The sequence below is a fragment of the Sinohyriopsis cumingii genome, chromosome 6 (genome assembly GCF_028554795.1).
Source record: "Sinohyriopsis cumingii isolate HCF-2022 chromosome 6, ASM2855479v2, whole genome shotgun sequence".
Classification (NCBI taxonomy): Eukaryota; Metazoa; Mollusca; class Bivalvia; order Unionida; family Unionidae; genus Sinohyriopsis; species Sinohyriopsis cumingii.
This window is the reverse complement of record NC_142966.1, coordinates 154,283,305-154,304,746: the sequence shown is the minus strand read 5'-3', so window position 1 is coordinate 154,304,746 and position 21,442 is coordinate 154,283,305. Positions and strand designations below refer to the sequence as shown.

The 21,442-nt window shown below is 35.0% G+C and overlaps 1 protein-coding gene across 2 annotated transcripts in view; it reads left to right on the top strand.

Moving 5' to 3' along the window:
• LOC149798310 (uncharacterized) overlaps positions 1 to 21,442 on the top strand; it is a 238,663-nt gene that overhangs the window by 199,977 nt on the left and 17,244 nt on the right. For both annotated transcript variants that reach the window (XM_089963443.1, XM_089963442.1), the window contains exons 11-15: positions 5,988 to 6,040; positions 8,122 to 8,156; positions 13,293 to 13,447; positions 16,675 to 16,733; positions 21,136 to 21,411. In XM_089963443.1, the coding sequence (XP_089819569.1) occupies positions 5,988 to 6,040; positions 8,122 to 8,156; positions 13,293 to 13,447; positions 16,675 to 16,733; positions 21,136 to 21,411 (578 nt within the window). The remainder of the gene's footprint in view (positions 1 to 5,987; positions 6,041 to 8,121; positions 8,157 to 13,292; positions 13,448 to 16,674; positions 16,734 to 21,135; positions 21,412 to 21,442) is intronic.

Genomic DNA, 21,442 nt, shown 5'->3' with positions numbered 1-21,442 from the left:
TTTTGTTGTGTTGTAACTATAGTAGGGCTTTCATTTTTTTCTGTATTTATGATCATACCGTTTTCCTTGCATCATACTTGAAATCTTTTGAGAGCATCTTATAAATTATTTTTTAAGTACTGTTTTGGCTTTACCCATATCAGACATGACAATCAGGTATACCAAAACTCTGTCACCAACAAAAGTCAAGCACACAATATAAATTACTGGTAAAGATACATTTTGATCCAACTTGATATTCAGCATTGTCTTATGGACAATGTGCATCCCTTAAAAGGGTTTTGTCTTGTCGGGATCATTATGGGTAGAGGTATTGCCCTTACCTTCATATCATCACAATCGGTGTTGTTTGTATCAGACCATGAACCCATTGTAATGGAATCAGGTAGGAATATTGATGAACTTCTTATCTTGACTGCTTTGTTTTGGATAGATTTATGACCCCTGATAACTAACTATATATATTTAAATGGGGTGCTGCTTGTAACCAGCATTACTCAAGAAATCTCAACATATTCTGATGTGCTTTGCTGAGAATATTGACTCAAAGACTTGCATGTACCTTACGTTTGAAGGGTTTTATCTTATTTACTCGACTTCAGACAGAATTGTGTCTCCTGTTTGTCAGCTTCTTAATTGTACATATATTAATGCCATTTTTAACGTAACATTGTTGAATAATTGCTTTGAGAATAATTGTCAATAAAGCGCTTTTTTCTAATGAAGTTCTTTGTTATTCTGCATAAATTGCATTTATTTTCAAGATACCAAACATATGAAAAATCGTTAGCATTATTCCAAGTGATTTCAACAGCCTTCAAGTATATGCTAAAACATTTTATGAATTGCGTCACTGACTTTTTTATGTTGATTTGCCTGGTTCCCACCTTACTATGCTATTGCAGAGTTGGAAGAAGGGAGTTTACAAGGCTGGACTTAACTGTTGGTACACCACAAAACAAGATTTATTTTTTGTTCAAAAACTAGCGACATTTATTTCATGTAACAATCGTCCATGTTGAAACTCAATTTTGTACTTTTCAGTTAGAAAATATTGTTGCAATGATTTCATTGCAAGTAATAGTGAAACTTCTCATCCTTAAAGATATCTCTAGGTGCCAATTCAGGATTTTTCAGAAACTCGCTTCATAATGATCTATATGTGTGAAACAAAATGCTTTATTTCATGAAGTATTCATTTCACTAGGTTCCCTTGCTATCTTCGATCACATGTACGATTTAGTAGCTTAATTTAAGGCAGTCAAATTATATTAAGTACACCATAATATTTATAACAGTGTTCAATTGATCAATTGAAATGAGTTTACCCATCATATGACAGACCACTAGATCTTACACGTATAATATTTGCATGCCTTTCAACTTTTCTTGTATGCCACATCCTTTATTTGATACAAAAGACGTAATTAACATGATAATACAGAGGAGGCCAGCTTTTAATTCAGTGCAACAATACAACAAATACTTAATGTAAGTCAGTTATGTTTAGTACTTAATTAGGTTCTCAGAGAAAGCTCACGGACATAGCTGTTACCGTAGATTGACACATTTTATGTTTGAATACAAGAGGGCACATTGCATTTATGATCATTGCACTTAAACCTAACTAAATGAAAGAACAATACAAATTTTACTTTATAAAAAGCTAATTTAAATGGTTGTTATTCATTAAATTACTGCGTCAAGCAGGCATGACATTTTTTCATGGATTGAAATTTCATTGAATATCATTATTTATGGTATACCAAGAATGTAGTCTGGAAAGAAATGTAAACAAAAATTGACTTCTTATTAGAAGTTGAAAATTTCATAATGCTGAATCAAAATTTCCTGGTCCTATCTACCATTTTTGACCATAAAACCAGTGGTATATCAGAGTTTCATTTGCCAATCTTGATCACGATTTTCTTCAAGTTCAACAAATAGGGGTCAGTTTTTTGATAATTTCTAGCATAAAAATATTGGATCCATACCTGACTCGTGTTATAAGCAATTTCATGAGTTATCATTGTGTGAGTTGTCAAAGTAGTGGTGTATACACTTTCCATTCATTTGTCATGACTATAGAAGGAATAGTTTTTAGGTACATAAAATCACTGAATGGGAAAGGTAAACAACATAAAGCAACCCATACACATTGGAATTGTTATTATAATTATTTTTTATTTTATTTTTTTAATTATTTTTGGAGTAAGAGAAGGCTTTTAAGGTTCTTTTTTGTTGTTGTTGAAAGTCTAGGTGTTTTCATGGTATTTTTTCCTTAGATCGCTAGGTATTTAAAGTATACAAAACAAATTTGGTTTCTTCCCTTCAAATGATAATTTTAAGATAGTGAATTATAATCTATTTTATGGTACTGGACATCAGCACTATTTTACATGCAAATATTCAGACAAAATACCATTTTTGTTCTTCCAAGAACACAATTTAAATGTACACCTCTCCCTTGACAACTTGAATACAACATAGTCTGCACTGTAAGTGAGAGCATGAATTATCAAGGGACCTCCATAATACCATGAAATGATGCCATCCTTGCTGGACATCAAGCAGACATGGGGGGGGGGGTAGCGAACTGGTCTGCTTAGTGGCTGAATACTCATTCTAAATTGGGTTGGGAATATTTGTCAATTAAGTACTTTTTCTAACTGGGGCCTCGAGTGGTCTAAAGAGCTCTCCGTTATGGATCACTGCCATCTCACCTCAGTCTATGTGGGCTTGAGTAGAGGATTCGGCTAATGCGGGTATGTGAGAAAGCTTGCCAGTAGCTTCTCATGGGATGGTGGTTCTTCCTGGGGTTTTCCCAGGTTCTTCCTCCACCATTAATACTGGCCGCCATGCATAGGCTATCGTGTGCTGAAAAATGGCGTTAAACCCCACAACAACTTTTTCTAACTAAGTTGTTAATTTTTATGTAAAAGTAACCTTTATTTTCAAGATGTCCAGGGGCCCCGAGTGGTCTAAAGCGCTCACCGTTACGGATCACTGCCATCTCACCTCTGTCTGCGTGGGTTCGAGTCTCGGATTCGGCCAATGTGGATATGTGAGAAAGCTTGCCAGTAGCTTCTCGAGGGTCGGTGGTTCTTTCCGGGGAATTACCGGTTTCTTCCTCCACCATTAATACTGGCCGCCATGTATAGTCTATCGCGTGCTGAAAAATGGCGTTAAACTCTACAACAACAACAACAACAAGATGTCCAATCACTATGAGATCATTGACATTATTCCAACTAGTTTTAACAGTATATCACTGATTTATGATAATGTTGAGTGGTCTGATTCCCTGACTGTATGCTCCTTGCTTTACTCTCTACTATAGAGGAATGCAATGCAAGGAGCATACTCAGCAGGGAACCAGACTAGTTATTGACTCAAATTCACAAGCAAAAGCATACTCTGCAGGGAACCAGACTAGTTGATTCCTTTTATTTAAAAAAGTGTGTAACATTTAGTTTGTGAAACAGCCATCATCATCTAAACTCAGTTTTTAAAATTGTTTTTGTTAGTAAATATTGATGCCGTCATTTCATTGACACTTCTTTTCATCTATGAGGAAATCTCACATGTCCAAATTCAATAATTACAAATCAACAACAAACTCAGACTAGCTTGTTAATAAAACATATCTCTGAAACAAAATTGTATGTTAAGTATTCATTATGCTTGGTTGTTTTGCTATCTTTAGGCACTTACGGTGGAAGTGAAATAGGATCTGTATTTGTAGATTTCTAGAAAGCTTTTGACGTGGTGGATCATTAAATCCTTTTGCAGAAACCGAAAATTTACCAGTGTGATGAAAACACAGATGGTTTACATCATACTTAAGTGAGAGAACACAAAATATTTATATAAATAATGTTCTGTCTGAACCTGGAACAATTAGATATGGAGTACTGCAAGGCTCAATTCTAGGTTCATTACTATTTATTTTATTTATTAATGACCTACCACTTTTACTAAGGAACTTAATATCATCTACATATCTCTATGCAGATGACACAACATTGTCAGACATCCAAACACAAAGCATGAACTCGAAATTTCTTTATGTGATGCCTTAAAGAAACTGGACAACTGGTGCACATGCAATGGCATGGTGGTAAATACTTGTAAAAACAATATTATCTCAACATGGCAAAAAAGGATAAAAATTTGCAAATAGTCTGTCATGATAGACTACTTGATGTTTTGGTAGATAATAACCTATCATGGACTGAACATATCAAACATCAGTAAAAAGGTCAATTTAAGTTTATGGCTTCTCAGTAGGATAAGACATTTTCTCCCTGAAAGGCACATAAACCTATTTAAAACACTTACATACAACCCTATTTAGACTACTGTAATACGTGGGATAATTCAGTTTATAACAAAATTGCAAAAATGGCACATTTTCAAAAGAGAGCATTTGGGCTAATATCAATCCAGAAAGAAAGTAAAGAAAATTTAGCTGGTAAGTTAAAAATATTACCTATTAAAGACCGAATCTGTTTGAGAAAAGCTAAATTAATGTACAGGATATACAATAATATTGCTTCTGAATACTTACAATCACTATTCCAGTATAGCCGTTTATCTCATGGCAGCACCTTTGGATGCCTCTACACCATTTGCATGGAAGCACCTGTTTTAGCACTTTTCATAGTGCCACTTTCGGGGAAAAACCCCTATTAGATACCTCATTCATTGCTGTGAATGACCATTACTTCAGATCACTTGGTCGAAATCTGCTATTTAAAGTAACTGAGTCATATTCTGGGCTCTCCAAAATGGAGGTCGTGGATTTCATTCAGTACTTTTCACGATTAGAATCACAACTATGAAAGTTTTAATAACTTGGGTAAAGGTTCTGATACTGATGTAGTTAGCAATTATTTTTATAAATTATCAAATTCAGATGACTTGGTTATGTAGACGCAGACAAAAAATTTGTAAATTTCGAGTATGAGAAATGGCAGCTACGGTTGTTCACGCGGCCTCACTGACATGACGGTGAACGAGTTCTCTCAAGATTTTAAAGCACATAAAAAATTCTTCCATGAAAAATAACTACACAGCTATAACGATCGGACTTTACTCTTAAATTTAAACACGCATAATAAATGTGTACCAAAAATGTAAAATGGTTAAAATTGCTGTGAAACGTGACATACACTACACTGCTTAATTGGCAGGCCTATGTGTATGGAGTCGAATAGGTAACAGGTGTTCTATTTATAGTGCATTGCACTGGATAACTTCGTTACATGTGTAATCGGAGGGCTAAAAAAGCCATACATTTATAGGTAATAGGATAAGCTACCTGGCAATACTCCCCATCTGCAATCCATGTCTACCAAACAGAATAAAATTCCCAAACCAAATAAGGAATTATTTTTAAAAAGTTTCCAATACTCTGCAACTTTGCGCTGGAATAGTATTCTAGTTGAGATTAGAAATGCCCACTCAGATTTCCTTCTTCCAAACTCAATATATCCAGTGGCTTCAGAGATGCAGTAAAATAAATAAATTCCTTGTTTGAGGGCCTCAAGGTAGATTAGTTCTTAGCTAATTGTGTTACCCTCTTTTAATAAAGTCATTGTTATTATTATTATACTTAACTGTTTAGTGTCGAGCCAGATTCTCCACATGTTGTATATACTGTATATATATGGTACATAACAGATATAATGCCTCAGGGTAGCTTTGTTCTGTAACTAATTGAGCTACCTTCTCTAAATAAAGTCATTATTATTATTATTATTGTTATTAATGTCCAAGGTCATTTGTTGTTATATGTCTGGGGGCAAAATGAATCATAACCAGACCAGCACATTTCAGGTTAAGGTGCATTACTCTTATTCACTTAGTTTTAAATAATCTTGATGTGCTGTTAATTTAATCCAGCAATCAATATTTTTTAATTCTGATAATTCGTCATTAGAACTTTTTATTTCTTTAAATAAAAACCCTTTGATTTTTTGCAGGCGTACAGTACCTTATCAAAGCTTGAAACCTGTTCCAGCCAAGAATAATTCACGTAAGAAATTTTACTTTTTATGTTTCACAGGTATATGTCGCATTTGAAAGTTTCAACTTATTTTGGGCAAGATAGCGTACCATTTCTTGTAGAGCCCCATCTTGAGAGAAGTTCAATATAACGATCACTTTGACATCTACATGGATTTTAGTGTAAGTCTACACACTTGATTAACTTCAACTTAAGATTTTTACTGAATGTCAATGTACATAAATAAAAGATGGGCTAAATGAATGGGTCTACATACCTGCCACATTCTCATTGTTGTGTTGGGGTTCATTTGAGACTTGAAATGTGTGTTTTGTGGTTCCGGTGGGGTCACCATGCATGACAAAAATGAGAATGAGCTGAAAATTATCCAAAATTCAAATATGAATAAAAATAAAATAACTTGTATGTTTTCGTCAAAGTATTAATACACTTGCAAAGAAAAGATTGGTTGATAGACTTGGCATAGTCATGTATCGTCACCATACATGTAGACGTGTTCAGACATTCGTAATCACAGCCATACAGACATTATAAATAAAAACATACACAGAGTTTCTGTCTTTCGATGGCAAAATTTGCTTATTTTGATGAATTCTTTGCTGTCTCAGTAGTTAACCCTTTACCTCATAGAGCATAGTTACAATGTGCAGCACACTATAAATAGAACACCTGTTACCTATACGACCCCATACGCATAGGCCTGTCTGTGAACTGTTAAACAATGTAGTGTATGTTACGTTTAACAGCAATTATAATCATTTTACATTTTTGGTACACATCTATTATATGTGGAAAAATTTAAGAGGAAAGTCCGATTGTTATAGCTGTGTAATTATTTTTCATGGAAGAATTTTTTATGTGCTTAAAAATCTTGAGAGAACTTGTTCACCATCATGTCGGTGAGGATGCGTGACCAATCGTAGCTGCCATTTCCCATACTCGAAATTTACAAGTTTTTCGTGTGTGACTACATCACCAAGTTATCTGAATTTGGTAATTTAGAAAAAACTAATTGTTGCCTACATCAATATCAGAGCCTTTACCTGAGCTGTTGAATCTTTCATGGTTGTGATTCTTATCGTGAAAACTTCGTACATATTGAATGAAATCTGCGACCGCCATTTTGGAGAGTAGAGATTATGACACAGTTACTTTAAATAGCAGATATTGACCAATCCATAAATGGCGATCACATGATCTGAAGTAATTGTCATTCGCAGAAGTGAATATAGTAGCTAATAGGGGTTTTCCCCGAAGGTGGCGCTACGAAAATCAGCTAAAAATGGCTGATGTTTTGGTAATGCCACCTTCGGGGGGAAAACCCCTATTAGATACTACATTCATTTCTGCGAATGACAATTATGTCAGATCACATGGTCACTGTTTATGCTTTGGTCAATATCTGCTATTTAAAGTAACTGGGTCGTAATCTCCACTCTCCAAAATGAAGCTCACGGATTTCATTCAGTACATGTACTTAGGAAGTTTTCACGATTAGAATCACAACTATGAAAGATTCAATAACTTGGGTAAAGGCTCTGATATTCATGTAGGCTGGGTTTCAAACACATGACCTCCCACATCCAAGGCAGACACTCTAACCACGTAGGCCGTTGGATGTTGCTTGTAATGGGCATAGCTTGAGAACCATTTAACATGCACTGATGCAGTTCGGTATGAATATTGTTGAATAGACTTAAATGGACCATTATGGCCTTGGTACTGTTTCAGAAAGTTATGGTACTGTGATTACTCTCTGCCTTCCAGCAAACGACTTCCATGGATGCCCATACTTTCTGACTGGTTTTCAACAAAAGTTCTGTTTTGGCCCAACTGAGCTGGGCCATTTTGTGATTAGTTGATACTAAATCTAGAAAATGAATAACAAAACCATTAAGAGAAACTGAGCGTTTCACAAGTTTTATGTTAACTACCAGTATACAGCAGTACTTGACATTTATTTTATACTTGGCCTTGAATGACATAAAGTTTGTAAGAAATTTAGTTTATAATATTCTCTATTTAAAAACTAAATATTTTGCTTCCAATTTGATTAACATCATGAAAATTATTTTTTAATCCTTTTTCAGAATTTGTTTTTTACAAGAATTACAGAAGACGAAAGGTAAGAGTTTTGACTCGAGCAATTGTGGCAAAAGTTAAAGCCTCATTTCATACAAAAATTTAATTTTAGCTGTGTCTGAGGACCTACATTGAAATTTCTATCAAGCGTTGCATTTAAGAAGACTAGAATTATAATTCCACCTTATAAGGTGCCTCATAAAACTTCCCCTCGTATAATTTGGGTCATGAATCAGATTATGTCTTGAGACGGGGATTGCAATAATCTGCATGTCCATCCATTGAACCATGTCTTTTCCTCAGCACAATTGCGTTTGTACAGCTAGGTTTGCAGTTTTCGATTGATTGCCATTAAACTAGAGAAATATTCTGGTCATCACTTTCAGATGCACATATTGATGTTACTTTGGTTCCAACATATTAGCTAGAGTTGTTGCCCTTTATCTTATAGTTTAATGCAGTGTACGACACCTTTCAATAGCACAGATTGTTGTGCAGTTATTATCCATACCATTTGTGGAATATCAAAGTTCACTTTTAATAATTTCATATAAAAACTATATATACATGTGGTATAGTGCACACAATTACTTGAAAATTTTATTCAACCTTTCATACCCTAAGAGACGCATGCGATGACACAAAGATCACATGAATGCTCATGTAATGGTCTTGGGCAAGGGTGTTCCACCGTGTTTCAGAACTCCTCTGGAAAAAAAAACAATCAGACCTGGATTCATGCAGTTTCCATTATATTGCACCAAGTGTACAACAGTTCCTTCCTATAGCAAATTTTCTGTGTACTGCAACGTTAATAGCAGAGCTGAAAGCCATTGTCCCATTTCACATGGAAGCTGCCGGCAAGCTTTTTCACTTACCGACACTGGCTGGGCCTGTGGCTTGAACCCACTCAAACAAGGTTGAGATGGCAGGTGTCAGTAAGGACAGTACTTTACACCACTTGAAAACCTGGGGCTTCTGGCACTGACCTGGTTTTCGAGAAACATTTACGAATGTTTTTACATTGAAAAACACTGTAGTTCAATTTTCTGTTCTTGGATATTTTCATAATGAAGAACTTGTGTAGATATTTAGGTGGGATAAACAGCATTAGGAATAATTCAAGCAAATTATTTGTTGGTTTCCAGTCCCCATTTTTTTAAGTGAACAGGTACACTATTTCAAGATGGCAAAATCTTTCTTGCAAGCTGGTGCCATCAATACTGATATTTTATATACCATATATACTCGCATATAAGCCCGTTCGTGTATAAGCCAAACCCCCCCCCCCCAACTGAATTGGTAAAACTGTTATAAATTGCATGACCTGCGTATAAGCCGACCCATAATTTCTAGACTACCGGTACATCAAAAGATGCACAAAGTGAGTTCTGAATACGTTTATTTAGGCAAATCACATTATTAAATCAAATGAAAGTAAGAAAGCTAATTTATATGTTGAAATAAAAACAATTCTAAAGTGTTAAGTCTTAATGGAAATTTAATTAATCCTCATTCTAAAATCGTGAATTATAAAAGTTCTATCACTTTTAGAATCCTTCAAAATCTGGCTCTGTATCAGACTCGCCAAACAGTTCACAAAACTTGGCTTCTGTTACGGGCGTGCTTTCATCATATATGTCGTCATTGTCATCATGGTCATCCGATAGTGTGATTCAGTTGATCAAAATATGATTGGTTTCAGCATGGACATTATTCAAGTATCGTGACAGTTTATAACTTTGAGCAGAAACCATGTCCACTACCATATCTCATTAAACAATACATCTGAGTCGGCACGTATTAGTAGAGTCATTGGCATTGTGCAACAAAACAAACCTATTATCCCCGAGGCATTTACCACATATTAAGCATATGGTAGCTATTGTACAACACTCTACCACTAACAAACCACTTTGCTTTACAAACAACTAAACAACAGTAGTATATAAACTGTGGCTGCCGATTACTTCTAAAACACCTGTCAAAGAAATCCCACAAATTATATTGTTTTACAATTATTCATGCTGACTCGTATATTGCCCGGTTATTTACCCTTCCTAAGCGTGTGTGCAACAAACTCCTATGAAGCCTCTCACTATTGTTCCTTTAAGACTATCGTACATGTATTTCTACTCTCTATCAAAATGTTTGTCATATATATCTTCAGTATCGTAATTCTTTTATTATTTTTTTTACGTAGATTCTTTTCATATTTACACTGAAATAAGCTAGCGTGCATTTGTACGATACTGTAGAGTTTAATGATTACTGATTAGCTGAGGGTTAAATACTTGACTGGAGATTACTAATATGGCGGTTCTTTTGGAAAATACACATACCACCGTGGCTCAAATAACATGTATGGCTGCATTTTCTGGTGGATGAACATCTGTCAAATAGATGTCAAGTACGTTGAAACATGTTTTTCATTCATTATCCTACCACTTAAGTTAGAAGAAAGATATTTGTTTCACTTCACAACAGCACAAATCTTATGAGCCATGTGGCATCATTAGGCATGTGATCTCATCATGGCGATCGACAGAAACAATAAATACTGGAAATCGAGGGAAAAAAACGTTAAAAATTTCAGACTTGGACCTTGGCCTGCAGATAAGCCGACCCCCCTTCTTCCAGGCCTTATTTTTTTCCTAAATTTTTCAGTTTATACACAAGTATATATGGCATTTACAGATTTTATTCTCAACTTAAACCTGGTTGTCATTTATCTACTTTAGAATTGCAAGCTCAGCATTAAAGGTTGTGAAATGAAATACTATTTGAAAATTTAATTAAAACTTGTTTCTGAAATGGTTTGATTTGAAGTAGGTCACCCAATCTTGTTGGACAAATTATATTGAGCTCTTTTTTTGAATTTTTGTGTTTTTAACCATGCATGGTTATAAGTCCTGTTGCATGTAAAAATTTTCCTCATTTTTTTTTTTAGAGGAGAGAGATAAAAAGTTGATTTTGACCTCCTCATTTAAGGACATGAAAAATTCAAACTTTTGGCCAGTCAGAAAGAGTTACAGGCCTTCTCTTAATGTGCTTCTTTTTGTTGGTTTCAACTTTTAGCACATTACTGACTAAATCATGCAGAGGAAATGGGAGTAAGTACCTTTCCCAAGGACACATGGAGGCAGCCAAGCCAGGTTGGCCAGGGTGGGATTTGAGCCTGCAACCTTTGGAATACGAGTCAAGTGCTTTTGTCAACTGAACTACTATGGCTTCCCTTCTTATCTAATTAACAAATTAGTAGCATCTTGAATTAAATTAATTATTCTTAATCGTTGCCCTGGTAGAATCTTTTATCAACGAGCTAATACCATGTGTTGATTACAGTTCAGATGCAGAATTTTGTTTGTGCTACTGGTGGGTTGGTGAGAGGAGAGTCATTGTTTTATAGTATATTCCACAGAAAATTTGGACTTGATTTACAGAAATTACATTAATATATTAATTCTTTTAAAAGCACCAATTTCTGTCATTGTTTCTGTAGCCTGCTGTGCCTTTTAGAAAGGAAACATGCTTAGCATTGAACTGGATGTAACAGATGCTACCAATTAGTCGGACTCTCCAATTGTCCAGACTACCAGATTCTCAAAATTTGTAGCAACTTTAAATTGTAAAATAGATTTCCAGACACCAAGCATTATTTTTAAACAGACAAAAGATAAAATATTCAAGTTGGAACATAAATGAAGTCCTGTCTTGCCTGTACAAACACTGGTGATCGAGTTATCAACAATGAGGCAGTAAAATGGCTTCAGTGACCCATAGTATCATGTGGATTAATTGAAGGTGTTGTCTGTAGGCAGCAATAAAAACAGCTGACATGGCTGCACATATTTTGATTGGGCATTTCCCTAAACAAAGCAGATCATGAGCTTGTTGAAGACAAGCTACTTGTCATCTCTAGACAGTGGTCAGAGTAACTCGATATATACTTGATAACTGTAAATTAAATGGTCATCAGCTTTATATCAAGCCAACATGTTTTACCCGGTAGATCTCTTTGTGTGTATGTGTGTGTGTGTGTGATTTGGATTTTTAATGTAGCTTTTAACAAATTTTCAGTCATATCGCAATGATGTCTGCAGTGTGACAGTTTATAGTGATGTCCAGCACTGGGGCATCATGCCGCAGACATGTAGCATGATGTCCCACCCAGTCACATTATTCTGACACCAGGCTGACCAGTCCTAACACTAACCTCGTAATGCTGAGCGCCAAGTGAGGCAGCTGTTAGTACCTTTTTTGTAAGTCTTTGGTATGACTCAACTGGGGATCAAACCCACCCTGTAAATCTAGAGAGCTAGACAAAGCATTGAACGTCAAATTGTAGAAAAAGGTTTCATTTATTTGAAATTGAAACCATTATCAGATTTTGTCCTTGCCAGTAAATAAAACTTGGTTTACATTTATTGGTGATCAAATGGTCAAGTCTTACAAGTTGTTATTGTATTGGTTCTACTATATGGCAGATTTTGATTGATAACCCCATTTTGGATGTAGTCAATTTGGTCTTGATGCCTACTGATAGCATTTAAAGTCTTGATTTTCCAGAATTAAATTCCTGAAAATCTTGCATTATTTGGCTATTTAGGGCAGTAATTTCAACATTTGGAGTCCCAAAGTAAAGATTGCTTGAAGTATTTTTGAAGGAATGTATGGATTAGCTTTCAGTTGTTGTTTTTTTAGGTAAGATAATGTGATGTATGCTTTTTAGTGATGCATTCTTCTGTTAAAGACAATCTTGACAAAACAATATCATTATTAGAAACAGAGTTGTATTTGTAGGCAAGGTTCTTGTGATGATTGGAACTCGACACCAGTGCAGTACCTGTCTGTGAGGAACATAGTTTTACAGAATAAAATGATTAACAAACACCAAAAATGCAACTAGAAATTTTATGTGTGGAAGAAAACATTGAAATATTTTCATAATAGTGTTCTTTATTGATAATCAAGGATGTAATCACTTCTGATCATTTGCTTGGTGCATCTCTGACAATAAAGATGTTAACTTTTCCAACAAATTATTAGGAAAGTTTATATTTTTCATTGATACACCAATTAATTGGACAGAGAGAAAACTAATTATTTCCTAATCTCCAAATAATTAGGTCAGTTAAAAATATTTTCAGATCAAGTGACAAACTTTGTACCATTTCAGGATATGCCTGTTTCTATGACAGCAGTGTCCAAAGGTTACACTCCTAACATGCAGGTCACAAACTATCAACAGATGGCACCACCTGTATCCCATCAGCAGTTGCAGCAAACAGACGACAGTTACAAGGTGAACTTTTTCACAAACCAAACTCAGGGGTAAGTTCAATCCTAGGCAGGTGGATTAATTACACAACAGTTTAGAGTTTAGATAGCAAGTAAACACAGATGGAGTTAGTTATACGTCTTAATATTTTGATGATAATTCTCTTAATATTCTTGATGCTTATATCATACATAGTTTTTCATTTGATTTCTGTAGTGTCCTCCATCAATAGTGGCTGTTCTTACCATGGGTGCATGATGCATACTCCATTTCCGTTGTACATAAAGACCTGCATCTTTCTTACATCTATTCCTTGTATCCATACTGAGTGGAGTATTACCCAACATATTGGTTCTTTCTTCCACTGGTAGACTTGTTGGGCAAGCTCCTGTCCTAAAAAACTGTTGTAATCCGTAAAAGATTTTTTAAACGACTGCAATTTCTGGCATCGAGTTCATTCAGGGAAGTTTTCTATTAGTATTTCCAAATATTTTCCTCAAATTTTAGGCAAAATACGCAGATTAGTTGTTCTAACATTCCGCTTGAATAAAAAGAATCCATCTAAGATTTCCGCCTGAATTCCTGTACAAAATGTTCCAGGCAGACTTTAGGCAGATTTCAGATGGGTTTCTTAAGCATTTTCTGCCTAACCATAAACTTAAAAGAAGCTTAGGCAAATTTCAAGTGGACTTTAAGTGGCTTTCTGACAAAATATGTGGATTAGTTGTCCTTAGATTCCACTTAATGAAACAAATCCAACTAAGATTTTTGCCTGAAACAAAATTCTACAAGGAAAAAAAAAATGCCTGAACTTTTCCACTTGAACTAAAAATCTGCCTAAGGTTTCTATCTTAAAAAAGGCTGCCTAAAATGTCTAAATAAATATCATCCAATAAAAAATCTACTTCAGATTTCTATTAAACTGCCAAATGATTTTTGGACATTATCAGGAATCAGTAATAAAAATTTCCAAAGTTTGTTGAGATTTCACAAATATTTTGACCAGAACTGTCATTGAAATTTTGGTGAGATCTCACTAAAATTTGACTGAAATATTTGTGAGATTTAACAAAATTCTGGCCAAAACTTTCACCGAAATTCTGGTGAGGTTTCACAAAAATTTTGGCCAAAACTTTCCCTTAAGTTTTGGCAAGATCTCTAACATTTCATTCAAAGTTTTGTGCGAGTTTACTAAAACTTTGGTGCTATTTCACTAAAATTTTGATCATTATATAGTATTTGACTGAAGTTTCTGTAGTTTTTCAGACATTTCAGAAGGTTTCAAATAAATAATGGATACGAATTAAACAGGACTTAATTTTATTAACCAGGGCGATATTTCAGTGTACATGAAACAAAATTATATAGCTGTTGTAGTCATGACATACAAGGCAAGAGATATGGGAATTAATAATAATAATAATAATAAAGACTTTATTTAGAGCAGGTAACTCAATTAGTTATGGAACTAGTCTAGATTGAGGCCTTCTGTTATGTACAATATATACAGAAATACAACATGATGTGAAGAATCTGGCTTGACGCTAAATAAGTGATTTTAAAAATAAAAGTATCAAGCCTGAAACATAGGCACAGGCATCTGTGAACACATAAACATATATAAAATATTAATCTGCATTGAAAAATGCAAAATTACAGAAATGCATCCATTTGAGACATTGATTATGAAAAGAAGAAAAGCTAGGAGCCTACCTTATGTCACTTGTACTGTAGACTTGATTTTTGATTGCACAAACTATGATGGTTTTGTGATCTCTTGAATTAGTCCTTGTTCCATAAGCATATAATGCCTCATGATATTGAAAGTAGATTCTACTTTTCGGCCAAGAAAATTCCGCAAAGATATGACCCATCTTTCATAGACATGGGTATCTGGCAACAATTCCCGCCAGTGATCTATACGTTTTCCCTCGTTAAATTCTGAAGTTAATCAATTTGGAATTGTATAAGCTCAAAATCATCCTGATTCCTGATTCCTGGTTCAATTCCTTCTCCTATTTAGCATGTTAGCTGTTACTGTAAAGCTCTTTATAGCACAAAAAGCAAAATGCTAGTCCTGGCATTCAGTTTTCATACAAATTGACCAATTACATTGTTATTCAATCTCATATCCCGCTCGAAAATTCGAATCGCCATGTTTAGCAAACATGCTCATTCCCATCAGTTCCTGTTGCTTGATGATTCATTGGGCCAGTACAAAATTTTGACCAGTCAGAAAACTTTTTACAATGGTTATCTGTTAAACAATAAACAAAACAAATACTTATTAGAAAGCTCATTGCGGAATGGGACCAGATAGAGTATAATTTTTTTAAATGTTTCGAAGACGATATCAAAAAATGGGTCCATATCGAAGAAATTCAGGTCAAGAGTAAAGCGAAATTCTGTTTTAAAATGGAAAACAAGATGTAAACTTGTTTGAGGGCAGTTAAATCCAATTGACATTGAACAAAAATACAGCAACAACAAATTTGAAAAAGAAATTTAACAAGGAAAGATGTGGAAAGAAGTTATAAATTGTGCCCAAAATAAAGATTACAGATTTCAGAAACAGGAAATATAAATGCTGCTGAAAATCAATCAAATTGTACAAGAAATAATAAATTTTATTAAATCTTCCTGATATTTTTATTGAAATGTCGGTGACATTACAATCACAAAATATCACTATATTTTCAGTCATTTAACTTTACAGACACGCAAAAGCCAAGTCCTGATTCTACCTTATTTAACTGATGTAAATGACTAAGTTCTTCATTCCGCCTAGATGTTGGTTAGAAAATAAAGTCCAGATTCCTCCTTTAATATAATAGATGCCAGTGACTAAGTTCCCAATTCCACCTAGATGTTGGGTGGAAAATCAACAAAGTCCAAAATTATGCCCAAAGATGTATTATATAGCAGGAAGTTTGACAAAAGTCCATCTTGGAGTCAGACAGACTCTAGATGGTTTCATCTTCGACTTCTCCAATTTTCCATGTCCGCCTTTGTATTAACCATATTTTTAACATTTTAGGCAGATTCCACATGGAATCTGCTTAAGTTCCAGGTGGGCTGCACCTAATTATTTCGTACAGGAATATCCCACAATGCATCACCATTTCACTGTTTACACTATACTGACTTAATAATTGGTATATTTATCTTTTTAGACCATTTAAATTTTTGTTTGGAGTCGTCATTTTTATTCACCACATTGTTTCTGTTCAGATACACACCATACAGTTTGATTATTATTTCAAAATGTTTTTAATTATAGACATCCCACTGGTGTAAGATCCTTCCACATCAACAACATGCAGCAGATCAACAGTATGGGTGAGTAACGGCATTTCATCCATTTTCATTGATCAAAATGACCCCAATAACATGCAGTAGGCCAACAGTATGGGTCAGTAACGGCATTTCATCCATTTTCATTGATCAAAATAGCCCCAATAACATTGAGTTTGTAAAACGGCAAGCTTTGACCTTGATAGAGAAATTGCTTTTTGATGCATTTTACCTTCATTAGACTGAAATGGAAGTTTTCATGGATTAGTGACTCTTGATATAGTTTTAAATGTTTTTGTTTTGGAGAAGTAGACTCTGCTATGCCCCTGTCTGCCCCATGATTTTTCCATTTCTTCATGGTTATTTGTTGTAGAGTATCTACCATCACCAAACTGTACAAGCAAGTTCTTCATGATGAATGAAAGAACTCCGTTGCTTTTGGGGTCAGATATTTGGCATTCAAGATGAGTTGACATGATGATGAAAGATTAAATTAAAATTCATGCACAATATAGTACAGTAATTTTTCAGTTGTCTTTTATACTTTGCCAAGTTTCTATCACTCTTGTTACAAATTGATCAATAACTTCCATAATTTATCAAGATATTCTGGATTCACATTTAAAAATTGTTCATCTTTTGGCCCTCTTTGACACATCAGTATGAGCATTTAGGTAAAGTAGTAATTTAATATTTTCTGTGACATTATAAATACACCATTGCCCACTCAGCTAATTCCAGTATCAGCTACACTTATGAATCCTTTCAAAATGTAATGCTCACTGAAGCTTTTGACCTTGTACCACTGTAATTCTCTATTATAATATTCTCATGCAAAATTAAAGTCTGCTCAGGTTGTGCATGTGAACAGAATTTCACATTTTGTTTTGAGAATTAAAAGCGTGCTGCTGTCCTCAGCTTTTGCACACATTTCTTAAGCTAGCATGTGTTCTATTAAGAGTCCTTATGGCAGTCTGAGGCCTTAGATTGCCAAGCAACAGCCTAGAAGGCTTGCAGGTTATTTCAAACCAAACTACATCTCAAAGAATTGTACAAGCCTGAAAGTTGTTACCAACACTAATAGAAAATCATCAGATTTTACTTTTATTTTTGTGTGCAACCAGCCTAAACTAGCATTTTCTCAATTAATAAAGAAAAACATGATCTTTCATGAATGATTTCAGTCTGGAAATGTGCTGATGAAAGTATGATGTGCTAACCAATCAGGCCATGATAACTCGAAAGATAACTTTTATATAAACTTGACATTGCTGGCAAAAAACAATGTGATGCACCCTTCCCTGTTAATCTATGTAAAAATGAAGCCATTTTAAAATTACAGGACCAGCATCTATAGCGTTTGATGGTTTACATCTCAAAGATGACATGTATGGTCCTTCATTTCCTCCTCATTTTATCAGTGTTAAAGGTTGCAACGTGGTTCCACATGTTTAACATAGCTGGCATTTTTATAATTCTGTCTCAAATTATTAATTAACACTTCCACCAACAAATAATTTGAGCCATTTTCAGATCGAAACTGGTCAAGATAGCTTAAGTAGAGAAATTTTCAGCTTCCTCTTTGAGAATTGTACTACTTGCAGAATACTTATTTCTCAACTTAGGCTGCCTTTTACAAGAGACAGAATCATGCAGGCAGCAGCCAGTATAATGCAGATTAGTAATAACAATGAGGCAATAAACTCAGCTGGGGCACATTGTGAGAACTTTGTGATCTCACACAGGTTATAGACATGGATGTATACATGTTTGTAAACATCCTCATCGGGGAAGGTCATGGAGCTGTTGAAGGACTATTAGGACTGGGAACTGGATATTGGTCAGTTGGTCTTGTGCCATATAATACTACTAATAATAATACAGTAAAACCTGTTATGAGGGTCTGCCACTTCTGCCAACAAAAAAAGTAGTTCCTTCAGACAGGTGGTCTCTCATAGCAGGTTCGTACAAAAAGACCAGTTTCCAAAGTCCAGTTTCAGAACAATTTCAAGAAAAATAACCACAATCACTGTACATTCTATTCTTTATTAATAGTTATTGCATGCATTCGTCTAAAAACTAAATTACATAGCAATAAAGATATACTTCTATCATTAAACATGAAATTACATTAACATTTGAAGATCACGTATTTTAACATCTGAAATTGTTTCTGAATTACTCGTTTTCCTTTATAACAACCATAATTTGTTTAACCTCGTAGAGCATAGTTACAAAGTGCAGCCTACTATAAATAGAACACTGTTACCTAGTCGACTCCATACACATAGGCCTGCCTGTGAACTGTTAAGCAATGTAGTGTATGTTACTTTTAACAGCAATTTTAACCATTTTACATTTTTGGTACACATCTATTAGATGTGGACAAATTTAAGAGTTAAGTCTGATTGTTATAGCTGTGTAATTATTTGTCATGGAAGAATTTTTTATATGCTTTAAAATCTTGAGAGAACTCATTCACTGTCATGTCAGTGAGGCCGCGTGAACAACCATAGCTGCCATTTCTCGTACTCGAAATTTACAAGTTTTTCGTCTGCGTCTACATAACTAAGTCATCTGAATTTTATAATTTATAAAAACTAATTGCAGCTTACATCAATATTGGAGCCTTTACCTAAGTTATTGAATCTTTCATAGTTGTGATTCTAATCATGAAAACTTCGCAAGTACTGAATGAAATCTGCGACCGCCATTTTGGAGAGTGGAGAATACGACCCAGTTACTTTAAATAACAGACATTGACCAGTGCATAAACAGTGACCACATGATCTAACGTAATTGTCATTCGCAGAAGTGAATGTAGTATCTAATGGGAGGGGGGTCCCCGAAGGTGGTGCTACGAAAATCACCTCAAAATGGCTGATGTTTACTGCAGGCATCAAAAGGTGCTTCCATGTGAATGGAGTAGGGGCGTCAAAAGGTACTTCCATGCAAATGGAGTAGAGGCGTCCAAAGATGCTTGCATGAGGTAAAGGGTTAACCAACGTTTAAACCACTTTTTTGAAATGGTATGCTCTTTTCACTTCATCAAGTTACAATAATTTTCTTCAGACTTAAAATTTCTCTCTTTTTAGTTGGAGGTTCATCCATTGTTATTAAGGTTCTGGGTGTTAAAATTACTAGTGCTCAGTTGTAATATTGAACGCAAAGTTAGTTTTGACTGGGCTGTGGGAAAATATGAAAAATCTATACATGTGCATTGCATATCTAACAGTTAATGAAATAAAAATAAATTATTATCTCGTCTGGAAACAGAACAATTTACTGAGAGACAAGAGTCAACGGCTTCATTCAAAGATTACATAAAGGGATTAACTCCATAAGCAAAGTGTGTAACCCGATCACACCAACTTGAATAGATGACAGCTTGGTGATTGGGATGTCATCACTTAACTTTTGGGGTGGTTGTGATAAAACAAACATCAGAAGTCTTGAACACTATCAATCAAATCCCACAAACGATTCTCTTTTGACATTTTAATAGACAAAATGTACACAGGTAAGAACACCCCCCTGCAATATGGATTAACTCTAAAGACAAACAATATATGTGCCCACTATGTCACCTTTGGCACTACAACAGCAATTCGTGACATGTACATCAGCCTGGTTTACAGACTGGAGCAAAAATGGTAGCAAAAATCCTTTTTTTTTAAATATTCCTTTTATGTTTATTTTTTATCAGAACAATCGTTACCAGTCAAGTGGTTGTTTTAACAGTTGACTACATATACGTCAGTGGTGTCTGTTCTCGTGATATGGTCATTGATAGGGATACGAGGTCCTATGATAAGGCTGGGAAGGAAGCTAAGTGCGGAATAATTAGTCTGGTTCCCTGCTTTTTATGCTTTCTGCGTTGCTCACCCCTATATGAATAGCATAGAACAACGCAGGGAGCACAAGACGCAGAGAACCAGACTAGGAAATAACCTACATATACTTTAGTATGGTTTATAACAGAAAATATAAAACATTGTAGGCATAGCTATAAAAAAAATTCAGACATCGGTAGCCAGCCTATTTTTTAAAAATTTGTTAAAACAAAATTTAGAACAGTATGAGCGGCTGTTTTTATAGGGATTAAATAATGGTTATTGGAGTTTATCCTCACTTTTGCAATGCGGTCATTATTGCCATGTCAAAATGCATATTTTGCCAAGCCATCGTGGTCGCTGGTCGCGTTCAGCAGGTGGTCACTCGTAGCAGTTTTTACTGTAACAGTTTTATGTATAAAATATGCAACTTTGTCGTTTGTGTTATGGAATGGTGTTCATTTCGATATTTTACTCCAATTTCACAAAAATGATAACTTCACATGTAGTAATTAATGTTCTGGTGAAACGATTTAGGTAAAAACTACATTGTTCTTACTCCATACGATCAAAAGGCTTGAATGTGTGATGTTCAGATTTCACTTTGTTTTCAGATCAGGCTGCTATTTCTTCCCAGTACCCATCTAGTCCCCCCACCCAGCAAGGTCCTCGGAATTTCAGTGCCCCTCCTATGCATCATTTTATGCAGTATACATCCAACATTGGCTCACCAGTAGCCATGTACCCAGGGTATCAACCCAACGTACCCATTCCACCACCCATGTACACATATATTTGTGTGCCTCATTTGGAGACCATACAGCTCAACGCGGTCAATCTGAACAGCCAGCCATCACAAGATGCAATGGGAAAAGATTTACCACACACAGGTAAGAACACCCCCTTAGCCCAGTTTTCTCA